Here is an 11,970-nt window from a genome sequence, read left to right on the forward strand (position 1 = left end):
CCTTGGTTCCGTAATCCTTAACCCCCTGAACCTGACAAAAATCTATTGTTCTCAGTTTGAAAAAAGCCTTGACAGCTTTTTGGGGGGGGGAGTTCCAAATGATAAATTAATGGCCAACTGGCTCACAGCTTTTATCGAAAAAAAAGTAGTTTCCATTTGAGAATTTCTGTGCGCTTTACCCACAAATTCCCCACTCTCGAATCCAAGGAAAGTAAGACAAAGAGCCAGAGGCAAGCGTTGAAATGATGGAGCAGCCGGCTCCAAGATTTATTCAGATACAGCAAGAGGATTGGAACATGAAGGAAATGCAAATACTTGGGCTGCGGAAACACCAACCGCCCCTCACCCCCCGCCGACTGAGGCAAAGACAGCACCGACCCTCAGAACATCAAGTGTTGCAAGCTCCGTTTGGGCAAGTCGGAGATTCTGTAGCTCCTGGTGCAGAGGTGGGGCCGGGGGGGGGGGGTGGGGGTGGAGGGTGTGGGGAATTGGAGGGGGGGGGGGGTCCATCCCAGGAGGGTGGGGATGGAGAATGGGACGGTCCATCCCGGGAAGGGAGATGGGGAATGGGAGGGTCCATCCCGGGAGGTTGGGGGGGGGGGGGGAATGAGAATGGGGGGGTCCGTCCCAGGAGCTGTGGGTGGGGGGAGTGGGGAATGGGAGGATCCACCCTGGGAGGTGGGGGAGAATGGGATGGTCCATCCCAGGAGGTGGGGAGGACTGGGAGGGTCCATCTCGGTGGGGAGGGAGGAGTGGGCGGGTCTGTCCAGGGAGAGACCATCCAGTTGGAGGCCCTATTTCCCATTGTCCTGTTTTCCTGTTCCCCATTTCTCATAGCCCTGTTTTCCGTAGCCCAGTTTCCCCCATTTCCCATCGCCCCGTTTCCCACGGTCTGCTTCCCTGTTTCCCCGGCCCAGTTGCCCCTAGCGCTCTGTGAATGGATTCAGATGTGAGGTCAGGGGTCGGGGGTCAGGGAGCAGGTTCTGGGTGGGGAGCTGCTGTCGTTTACCCTGGTTGGTTTCCCCCACTCCGTTGTCCGATCCGCCGTCTCACTTCCGGACATAAAGGCGTGTGCAGATCACGTTATCGGCAGTCATGGTCTATGAGGGGGAGAGACACAAGGAACAATTCCATCAGTCTGTCACTGATAAAGCACCTCGGGGATCCCTGCCCCCCACCCCAGCAATCCCCCCCTCACCCCACGGTGAATCCCCACCTGTACCCCGCCCGGGATCCCTCCCCACTAGACACCCTGTGGTAAGAATCATGCTAAGCAGGTGGAACTAACAGGGAGGGCCCTTACCAGAACTAGTTGGTCATCACTGGTGAGTTCGCGAGTCCATGAGGTTTTGGGGCCTTCGCCTTTGAGCAGTCTCTGTTCACACTCCATCTTATTCTCCCCGGTCCACCTGACCAAACTCTGTAAGAGTGAAAAGACTGAATGATAATCCTGGGAAAAGAGCCTCGGCCTGGACCTGCCTCGGCCTGGGACTCATCTGCTCAGCCAACTGCCAGGATACTGATCGTAGCCTCACCCTGAGGTCTGGACGTGCCCGATCCTCGTGATTTCTCCACCCGTAGTAATTGGGATCTCCGTGACCATGGTAACCGGGGTCACTGGGCCCACCGTAACCGGGGTCACTGGGCCCACCGTAACTGGGGTCACTGGGCCCACCGTAACCGGGGTCACTGGGCCCACCGTAACTGGGGTCACTGGGCCCACGGTAACCGGGGTCACTGGGCCCACCGTAACCGGGGTCACTGGGCCCACCGTAACCGGGATCACTGGGCCCACCGTAACTGGGGTCACTGGGCCCACGGTAACCGGGGTCACTGGGCCCACCGTAACCGGGATCACTGGGCCCACCGTAACTGGGGTCACTGGGCCCACGGTAACTGGGGTCACTGGGCCCACCGTAACCGGGGTCACTGGGCCCACCATAACCGGGATCACTGGGCCCACCGTAACCGGGGTCACTGGGCCCACCGTACCTGGGGTCACTGGGCCCTTTCTCTTATTCTTTGTGTCTTTCAGTCTCATTCTTTCTCTCCCTCCCTCTCTCACCTTGCATGGTCTTCCATCGACAGTTTGCTCCTCGAACTCCTCTCCGACCCTGAACCGGATCTCAGTGGTCCTCACTGTGGTGGCTGTTTTGATGTAGAAATTCTCTCCATTCTGCTTAATCTCCACATCGGGGTCAGAGGCGGCTTTCACTGCAATCTTCCTGAACAGGAGACCCACGTCTGATGGGAGAGTGTTGGGACATCAGGGTAACTGATTCACGGTAAAAAGGTCACAAGATGCACACTCACACTCGCTGACACACACTTCGAGCCACACAGAAGTATACACACTCAAACATTCACACTGTCACACGCCCACAATCACACAGTCTCCATATCCCCTCTGACCATCCTTTAGTCTTGCTCCCTCATTCCCGATTCTCTTCCCTGCTCCCTCATACTCACACTTGATGTTCTCCCAGTATTCCGCACCCCCGGATCCCTGCTCCATCTGATCCAGAATTTCCATTCTCCCAATCCCTGCATCCCCATTTCCCAGTCTGCCATTTGTCTCCTTATCCCCTCTCTCTCTTTCACTCTCCCCTCATCCCTTCAACTCGCTCTCTCTCTCTCCCTCACTATCACCTCCGTTTCTCTCTCTGTCTCACCTACTCTCTGTCTGTCCCACTCTCTATTCCTTACCACTCTCTCTCTTACCCTTCCTGTCTCTCCCTCCCCCTATGCCCCAACTCACTCCCCCTCCCAACAGCCTTCTTCCCCCCCACATTCAATTCCCATCTATCTCTCCCTCTCCACACTCACTCTCTCAGGCCCTGACCTCCATTGCTTTCCATCTGTGATCTCCCTCTCTCTCCCTCCCTCCATCCCATTCTCCTCTGCTCTCTTTTTCTCTACCTCTCCCTCTCTCCTACCCCTTCCACACTGTCCCTCCGTCAACCTGTCCCACACACTCCTCACCCTCCAACTCTACTTCCTGAATCTTCCTCTCCTCCCTTTTCCACTTTCAATATCTCCCTCCCTCTATCTCTCTCCCACACTCTATCTCATATCTGATATTCTCTCTCCCGCACTTTTTCTATCACTTTCTCTCTGTCACACTCTCTTTGTCCATCCCTCATTGCCCTTGAACTGCTTGGCCATTTTGGAGGGTAGTTAAGAGTCAACCACATTGCTGTGGGTCTGGAGTCACATGTCGGCCAGACATTAGGCCTCTGTGTCAGTGACACCACCATCTCTGTCCATCTCCCTATCTCTCACTCTCTATCTCTCACTCACACTCTCTCTCTTTCTCACACTCTCTCGCTATCTCTCACACTCTGTCTCTCCCTCTCTCTCACACAATTTCTGTCGCTCTCTCCCTGTCACACATTGTGTCTCTCTGTCTCCGCCTCTCACTACCCCTCACACACCGTCTCTGCCTCGCTCTGTCTCTCCCTCTCTCACTATGTCTCATACAGTCTCTCTCTCACACACACTCTGTCTCTCTCTTTCTTCAGTCTCTCAGTCTTTGTCTCACTCTGTTTCTCACACTCACTCTCATACACACTGTCTCTCACTCTCTCATATTCTGTCTCTCTTACTCTCTCGCACACACACTCTCTCTCTCTCTATCACACTCTCACACAGTCTCCTTGTCCCTCTCTCACTCTGTGCAAGATAGTGTGACATAGTCTCTGTCTCTATCACACAGTCTCTCTCACACAGTCTCTGTCTCACACTCTCAGTTTCTTTCTCTCTCTCACACAGTCTGTTTTTCTATTTTACACTCTCACAGTCTCGCTGTCTCTGTCCCACATTCACACACAGTCCCTGTCTCTCTCTCTCTCTGTGTTTCACACTCTTACACGCAGTTTCCCTTGTCTCTCTCTCACGCACAATCTCTCTCTCACATACACACACACAATCGCTCTCTCTTTCTCTCTCTCAAACACAATCTCTCTGTCTGTGTCGCTCTCTCACACATACAATCTCTCTCCCTGTCTCTCGCACAATCTCTCTCTCTCACACACACACAATCTCTCGCTCTCTCACACACACACAATCACCCGTCTGTGTCTCTCTCACACAATCTCTCGCTCTCTCACACACACACAATCACCCGTCTGTGTCTCTCTCGCACAATCTCTCTCTCACACACACACACACACAATCTCTCTGTCTCTATCTCACTTTCTCACACACACAATCTCTTTCTCGCTGTCTGTCTCTCACACACACACAATCTCTCTCTGTCTCACACACACACACAATGTCTCTCTCTCACACAGACACACACACCACAATCTCTCTGTCTCTGTCTCTCACACACAATCTCTTGCTGTGTCTCTCTCACTCACACACACACACACACACACACACACACACACAATCTCTCTGTCTCTGATGCACAGCATTGAAAGGGAGGAGGTATTAGCTATTTTAGCGGGCTTAAAAGTGGATAAATCCCCAGGTCCAGATGAGGTGTATCCCAGGCTGTTATGTGAGGCAAGGGAGGAGAGGAGATAGCAGGGGCTTTGACACAAATTTTCAAATCCTCTCTGGCCACAGGAGAGGTACCAGAGGACTGGAGGACAGCGAATGTGGTACCACTATTCAAGAAGGATAGCAGGGATAAAACAGGAAATGACAGGCCGGTGAGTCTAACATCAGTGGTAGGGAAACTACTGGAAAAAATTCTGAGGGACAGGATTAATCTCCACTTGGAGAGGCAGGGATTAATCAGGGATAGTCAGCATGGCTTTGTCAGGGGGAGATTGTGTCTAACTAACCTGATTGAATTTTTCGAGGAGGTGACTAGATGTGTAGATGAGGGTAAAGCAGTTGATGTAGTCTACATGGACTTCAGTAAGGCTTTTGACAAGGTCTCGCATGGGAGATTGGTGAAGATGGTTAAAGCCCATGGGATCCAGGGCAATTTGACAAATTGGAGCCAAAATTGGCTTAGTGGCAGGAGGCAGAGGGTGATGGTCGAGGGTTGTTTTTGCGAGTGGAAGCCTGTGACCAGTGGTGTACCACAGGGATCGGTGCTGGGACCCTTGCTGTTTGTAGTGTACATTAATGATTTAGACGTGAATATAGGAGGTATGATCAGTAAGTTCGCAGATGACACGAAAATTGGTGGAGTTGTAAATAGTGAGGAGGAAAGCCTTAGATTACAGGACAATATAGATGGGCTGGTAAGATGGGCGGAGCAGTGACAAATGGAGTTTAATCCTGAGAAGTGAGGTGATGCCTAACAAGGCAAGGGAATATACAATGGATGGTAGGACCCTAGGAAGTACAGAGGGTCAGAGGGACCTTGGTGTACTTGTCCATAGATCACTGAAGGCAGCAGCACAGGTAGATAAGGTGGTTAGGAAGGCATATGGGATACTTGCCTTTATTAGCCGAGGCATAGAATATAAGAGCAGGGAGGTTATGATGGAGCTGTATAAAACGCTAGTTAGGCCACAGCTGGAGTACTGTGTACAGTTCTGGGCACCACACTACAGGAAGGATGTGATTGCACTGGAGAGGGTGCAGAGGAGATTCACCAGGATGTTGCCTGGGTTGGAGCATTTCAGCTATGAAGAGAGACTGGATAGGCTAGGGTTGTTTTCCTTAGAGCAGAGAAGGCTGAGGGGAGACCTGATTGAGGTGTACAAGATTATGAGGGGTATTGATAGGTTAGATAGGAAGGGGTCAATAACCAGGGGGCATAGAGTTAACGTAAGGGGCAGGAGGTTTAGAGGGGATTTGAGGGAAAACGTTTTTCACCCAGAGGGTGGTTGGAATCTGGAACACACTGCCTGAAGGGGTGGTGGAGGCAGGAACCCTCACAACATTTAAGAAGTATTTAGATGAGCACTTGAAATGCCATAGCGTACAAGGCTACAGGCCAAGTGCTGGAAAATAGGATTAGAATAGATAGGGGCTTGATGGCCAGCACAGACACGATGGGCCGAAGGGCCTGTTTCTGTGCTGTATAACTCTATCTCTGTCTTTCTCTCACACACACAGTCTGTCTCTTTGTGTTTCACACTCACACCCAGTCTCTCTGTCCCTCTCTCTTTCACACTTTCTCTCTCACACAGTCTGTCCCTCTGTATCACATTCTCTCTCTCACCCACACAGTCTCTCTCTTTCTGTTTCACATTCTCACAGTCTCTCTATCCCTCTTTATCACACTCTCTCTCACCCAATCTCACTGTCTCTCACACACACAGTCTCTGTCTGTGTTTCACACTCACACAGTCTCTCTGTCTCTCTCTCTCTATCACACTCTCTCTCTCACACAGTCTGTCTCACTCTCACACTCTGTTTCTGTGTTTCACACTGTCACACACAGTCTCTCTGTCCCCCTCTCTATCACTCACTCACACGGTCTCTCTCTCTCTGCTTCACACTCACACACAGTCTCTCTAGGTCTCTCAATCACTCTCTCTCTCACACAGTCTGTCTCACTCTCACACTCTGTTTCTGTGTTTCACACTGTCACACACAGTCTCTCTGTCCCCCTCTCTATCACTCACTCACACGGTCTCTCTCTCTCTGCTTCACACTCACACACAGTCTCTCTAGGTCTCTCAATCACACTCTCTCTCACACAGTCTGTCCCTCTCTATCACATTCTCTTTCTCGCACACATACAGTCTCGCTCTCTGTTTCACTCACACACAATCTCTCTCTCTCACACAGTCTCTCTCTCTCTGTGTTTCACACTCACAATCTCTCTATCCCTCTCTCTATCACACTTTCTCACACACAGTCTCTCTCTCTCTCCCTCTCTCACTCAGTCTCTCTCTCTCTGTTTCACACTCTCACACACAGTCTCTCTATCACACACACTCCCTCTCTCCCTCACTCTCTCTCTCTCTATAAATATATTTCACACACAGTCTCTACCCCTCTGTCACATATTCTCACACTCTCACTCACACACAGTCTCCCTCTCTCTCTGTTTCACACTCACACACACTCTCTCTCTATCCCTCTCTCACACAGTCTCTCTGTTTCACACACACTCTCTCTCTCTCTATCCCTCTATCTATCTAACTCTCTCACACACAATCTCTCTCTGTTTCACATTCACATACACACTCTCCCTCTCTATCCCTCTATCTCTCTCACTCTCTCTCTCACACACACACAGTCTCTCTGTTTCACATTCACACACACTCTCTCTATCCCTCTATCTCTCTCTCTCTCTGTTTCACATTCACACACACTCTCTCTATCCCTCTATCTCTCTCACTCTCTCACACACAGTCTCTCTCTGTTTCACACTCACACACACTCTCTCTATCCCTTTATCTCTCTCACTCTCTCTCTCACACACACAGTCTCTCTGTTTCACACTCACTCTCTCTCTCTGTCCCTCTATCACTCTCACTCTCTCTCTCACACATACACAGTCTCTCTGTTTCACACACACACTCTCTCTCTATCACTCTCACTCTCTCTCTCACACACACACAGTCTCTCTGTTTCACACACACACTCTCTCTCTATCCCTCTATCACTCTCACTCTCTCTCTCACACACACACTCTCTCTATCCCTCTAGCTCTCTCACTCTCTCACACACAGTCTCTCTGTTTCACACACACACTCTCTCTCTATCCCCCTCTCACTCTCTATCTCTCACACAGATTCTGTTTCACACTCACTCTCTCTCTCTCTGTCCCTCTATCACTCTCACTCTCTCTCTCACACACAATCTCTCTCTGTTTCACACTCACACACACACTCACTCTCTCTCTCTCTATCCCTCTCTCACTCTCTCTCACACACAGTCTCTCTCTGTTTCACATTCACATACACACTCTCCCTCTCTATCCCTCTATCTCTCTCACTCTCTCTCTCACACACACACAGTCTCTCTGTTTCACATTCACACACACTCTCTCTATCCCTCTATCTCTCTCTCTCTCTGTTTCACATTCACACACAGTCTCTCTGTTTCACACACACTCTCTCTCTCTATCCCTCTCTCACTCTCTCTCACACACAGTCTCTCTCTGTTTCACACTCACTCTCTCTCTCTCTGTCCCTCTATCACTCTCACTCTCTCTCTCACACATAGTCTCTCTCTGTTTCACACTCACACACACTCTCTCTATCCCTTTATCTCTCTCACTCTCTCTCTCACACACACACAGTCTCTCTGTTTCACACACTCACTCTCTCTCTATCCCTCTCTCACTCTCACTCTCTCACACAGATTCTGTTTAACACTCACTCTCTCTCTCTCTCTGTCCCTCTATCTCTCTCACTCTCTCTCACACACACAGTCTCTCTCTGTTTCACACTCACACACACTCTCTCTATCCCTTTATCTCTCTCACTCTCTCTCTCACACACACACAGTCTCTCTGTTTCACACACTCACTCTCTCTCTATCCCTCTCTCACTCTCTCACACAGACTCTGTTTCACACTCACTCTCTCTCTCTCTGTCCCTCTATCTCTCTCACTCTCTCTCTCACACATAGTCTCTCTGTTTCACACTCACACACACACTCTCTCTCTATCCCTCTAACTCTCTCACACACAGATTCTGTTTCACACTCACTCTCTCTCTCTCTCTGTCCCTCTATCTCTCTCACTCTCTCTCTCACACATAGTCTCTCTCTGTTTCACACTCACACACACTCTCTCTCTCTCTATCCCTCTCTCACTCTCACTCTCTCACACAGACTCTTTCACACTCACTCTCTCTCTCTCTGTCCCTCTATCTCTCTCACTTTCTCTCTCACACATAGTCTCTCTCTGTTTCACACTCACACACACTCTCTCTCTATCCCTCTCTCACTCTCACTCTCTCACACAGACTCTTTCACACTCACTCTCTCTCTGTCTGTCCCTCTATCTCTCTCACTCTCTCTCTCACACATAGTCTCTCTCAGTTTCACACTCACACACACACTCTCTCTCTGTCCCTCTATCACTCTCACTCTCACACACAGATTCTGTTTCACACTCAGATTCTGTTTCACACTCACTCTCTCTCTCTGTCCCTCTATCTCTCTCACTGTCTCTCTCACACATAGTCTCTCTGTTTCACACTCACACACACACTCTCTCTCTGTCCCTCTATCTCTCTCACACACACACAGTCTCTCTGTTTCACACACACACTCTCTCTCTATCCCCCTCTCACTCTCTATCTCTCATACAGACTCTGTTTCACACTCACTCTCTCTCCATCCCTCTATCACTCTCACTCTCTTACACACAGTCTCTGTTTCACATTCACACACTCTCTCTCTGTCCCTCTATCTCTCTCACTCTCTCTCTCACACACACACAGTCTCTCTGTTTCACACACACACTCTCTATCTCTCACACAGTCTCTGTTTCACACTCACTCTCTCTCTCTCTGTCCCTCTATCACTCTCACTCTCTCACACAGATTCTGTTTCACACTCACTCTCTCTCTCTCTGTCCCTCTATCTCTCTCACTCTCTCTCACACACATAGTCTCTCTCTGTTTCACACTCACACACACACTCTCTCTCTCTCTATCCCTCTATCACTCTCACTCTCTCACACAGTCTCTGTTTCACACACACTCTCTCTCTGTCCCTCTATCACTCTCACTCTCTCACACACAGTCTCTGTTTCACACTGACTCTCTGTCCCTCTATCTCTCACTCTCTCTCTCACACATAGTCTCTCTCTGTTTCACACTCACACACACACTCTCTCTCTATCCCTCTATCACTCTCTCTCTCACACACACAGTCTCTCTGTTTCACACACACTCTCTCTCTCTCTCACACACAGATTCTGTTTCACACTCTCTCTCTCTCTGTCCCTCTATCACTCTCACTCTCTCTCTCACACATAGTCTCTCTCTGTTTCACACTCACACACTCTCTCTCTATCCCTCTATCACTCACTCTCACATTCTCTCTTTCTCACCCAGCTGTTTTAGAAGTTCATCGAAGTTTTCGCTGCTTTTCATTTTCCAGTTGCCGCTGAAGTTTTTGGACATGTTGGGAATGGCTACGGCGCTCGGTCTGGACTCCGGGACTCGGGATCTGGCTGCTCCTGTCTGTCTGTCTCTCTCTCTCTCTCTCTGTCTGACACACACTAACACTCTCCCTCTGGCACAGCCTTATACACTCTCTGTAACTCTCCCTCTCTCTATAACTCTGCCTCTCTCTATTTCTCTCCGGAACTCTCCCTCTCTCTATTTCTCTCTGTAAATCTCCCTCTCTCTATTTCTCTCTGTAAATCTCCCTCTCTCTATTTCTCTCTGTAACACTCCCTCTCTCTATTTCTCTCTGACTCACTCACTCTGAGTCTCTCTCCCAATTTAATGAGCAACTCAGCTTTATTTCAAGACCTTTTAACCAGAGTCAGAGCGACTGGGAGGAGTCAGAGTGTGAGAGCTGGAGAGAGAGAGTGTGTGAGAGTTGGATGGAGAGTGTGTGAGAGCTGGAGAGAGAGAGTGTGTGAGAGCTGGATGGAGAGTGTGTGAGAGCTGGAGAGAGAGAGTGTGTGAGAGCTGGAGAGAGAGAGTGTGTGAGAGTTGGATGGAGAGTGTGTGAGAGCTGGAGAGAGAGAGTGTGTGAGAGTTGGATGGAGAGTGTGTGAGAGTTGGATGGAGAGTGTGTGAGAGCTGGAGAGAGAGTGTGAGAGTTGGATGGAGAGTGTGTGAGAGCTGGAGAGAGAGAGTGTGTGTGAGCTGGAGAGAGAGAGTGTGAGAGCTGGAGAGAGAGAGAGTGTGTGTGAGCTGGAGAGAGAGAGAGTGTGTGTGAGCTGGAGAGAGAGAGAGAGTGTGTGTGAGCTGGAGAGGGAGAGTGTGAGAGCTGGTGAGAGAGAGAGTGTGAGAGCTGGTGAGAGAGAGAGTGTGAGAGCTGGTGAGAGAGAGTGTGTGAGAGCTGGAAAGAGAGTGTGAGAGCTGGAGAGAGGGAGAGTGTGTGAGCTGGAGAGAGAGGGAGGGTGTGTGAGCTGGAGAGAGAGAGTGGAGCTGGAGAGAGAGAGTGGGTGAGCTGGAGAGAGAGAGTGTGTGAGAGCTGGAGAGAGAGCGTGTGAGCTGGCGAGAGAGAGTGTGTGTGAGCTGGAGAGGGAGAGTGTGAGAGCTGGTGAGAGAGTGTGAGAGCTGGTGAGAGAGAGTGTGTGAGAGCTGGAGAGAGAGAGTGTGAGAGCTGGAGAGAGAGAGTGTGAGAGCTGGTGAGAAAGTGTGAGAGCTGGTGAGAGAGAGTGTGTGAGAGCTGGAGAGAGAGAGTGTGAGAGCTGGAGAGAGAGAGAGTGTGAGAGCTGGTGAGAGAGTGTGAGAGCTGGTGAGAGAGAGAGTGTGAGAGCTGGAGAGAGAGAGTGTGAGAGCTGGTGAGAGAGAGTGAGAGCTGGTGAGAGAGAGTGTGTGAGAGCTGGAGAGAGAGAGTGTGAGAGCTGGAGAGAGAGAGTGTGAGAGCTGGAGAGAGAGAGAGTGTGAGAGCTGGTGAGAGAGTGTGAGAGCTGGTGAGAGAGAGAGTGTGAGAGCTGGTGAGAAAGTGTGAGAGCTGGTGAGAGAGAGTGTGTGAGAGCTGGAGAGAGAGAGTGTGAGAGCTGGAGAGAGAGAGTGTGAGAGCTGGAGAGAGAGAGTGTGAGAACTGGAGAGAGAGAGTGTGAGAGCTGGAGAGAGAGAGTGTGAGAGCTGGTGAGAGAGAGTGTGTGAGAGCTGGAGAGAGAGAGTGTGAGAGCTGGAGAGAGAGTGTGAGAGCTGGAGAGAGGGAGAGTGTGTGAGCTGGAGAGAGAGAGAGTGTGTGAGCTGGAGAGAGAGAGTGGGTGAGCTGGAGAGAGGGAGAGTGTGAGAGCTGGAGAGAGAGAGTGGAGCTGGAGAGAGAGAGTGGGTGAGCTAGAGAGAGAGAGTGTGTGAGCTGGAGAGAGAGAGTGTGTGAGAGCTGGAGAGAGAGAGTGTGTGAGCTGGAGAGAGAGAGTGTGTGAGAGCTGGAGAGAGAGAGAGTGTGAGCTGGAGA

At 50.6% G+C, this 11,970-nt stretch overlaps 1 protein-coding gene across 1 annotated transcript; it reads right to left on the reverse strand.

The window, feature by feature from the left end:
- Positions 1-258: 258 nt before the first annotated feature.
- LOC137363780 (cellular retinoic acid-binding protein 2-like) lies at positions 259-10,338 on the reverse strand. The gene is made up of 4 exons (XM_068027336.1): positions 9,929-10,338; positions 2,066-2,244; positions 1,304-1,420; positions 259-1,100 (listed from the first exon to the last, which is right to left on the reverse strand). Exons 1-4 carry the CDS (start codon positions 9,999-10,001, stop codon positions 1,050-1,052), a joined length of 420 nt encoding a protein of 139 aa, XP_067883437.1. The 5' UTR covers positions 10,002-10,338; the 3' UTR covers positions 259-1,049.
- Positions 10,339-11,970: the final 1,632 nt, after the last annotated feature.

The sequence above is a fragment of the Heterodontus francisci genome, unplaced genomic scaffold (genome assembly GCF_036365525.1).
Source record: "Heterodontus francisci isolate sHetFra1 unplaced genomic scaffold, sHetFra1.hap1 HAP1_SCAFFOLD_828, whole genome shotgun sequence".
NCBI classification, from domain to species: Eukaryota; Metazoa; Chordata; class Chondrichthyes; order Heterodontiformes; family Heterodontidae; genus Heterodontus; species Heterodontus francisci.

What these genes read in the sequence shown, in the direction of transcription:
- LOC137363780 (XM_068027336.1), bottom strand. Translation starts at nt 10,001, where the DNA reads ATGTCCAAAAACTTCAGCGGCAACTGGAAAATGAAAAGCAGCGAAAAC. An exon ending in TGAACTTCTAAAACAGCTGG is followed by an intron (nt 2,245 to 9,928) that starts GTGAGAAAGAGA and finishes CTCTCCCATCAG; the next exon opens with ACGTGGGTCTCCTGTTCAGG. An exon ending in TCGATGGAAGACCATGCAAG is followed by an intron (nt 1,421 to 2,065) that starts GTGAGAGAGGGA and finishes TCACTCTTACAG; the next exon opens with AGTTTGGTCAGGTGGACCGG.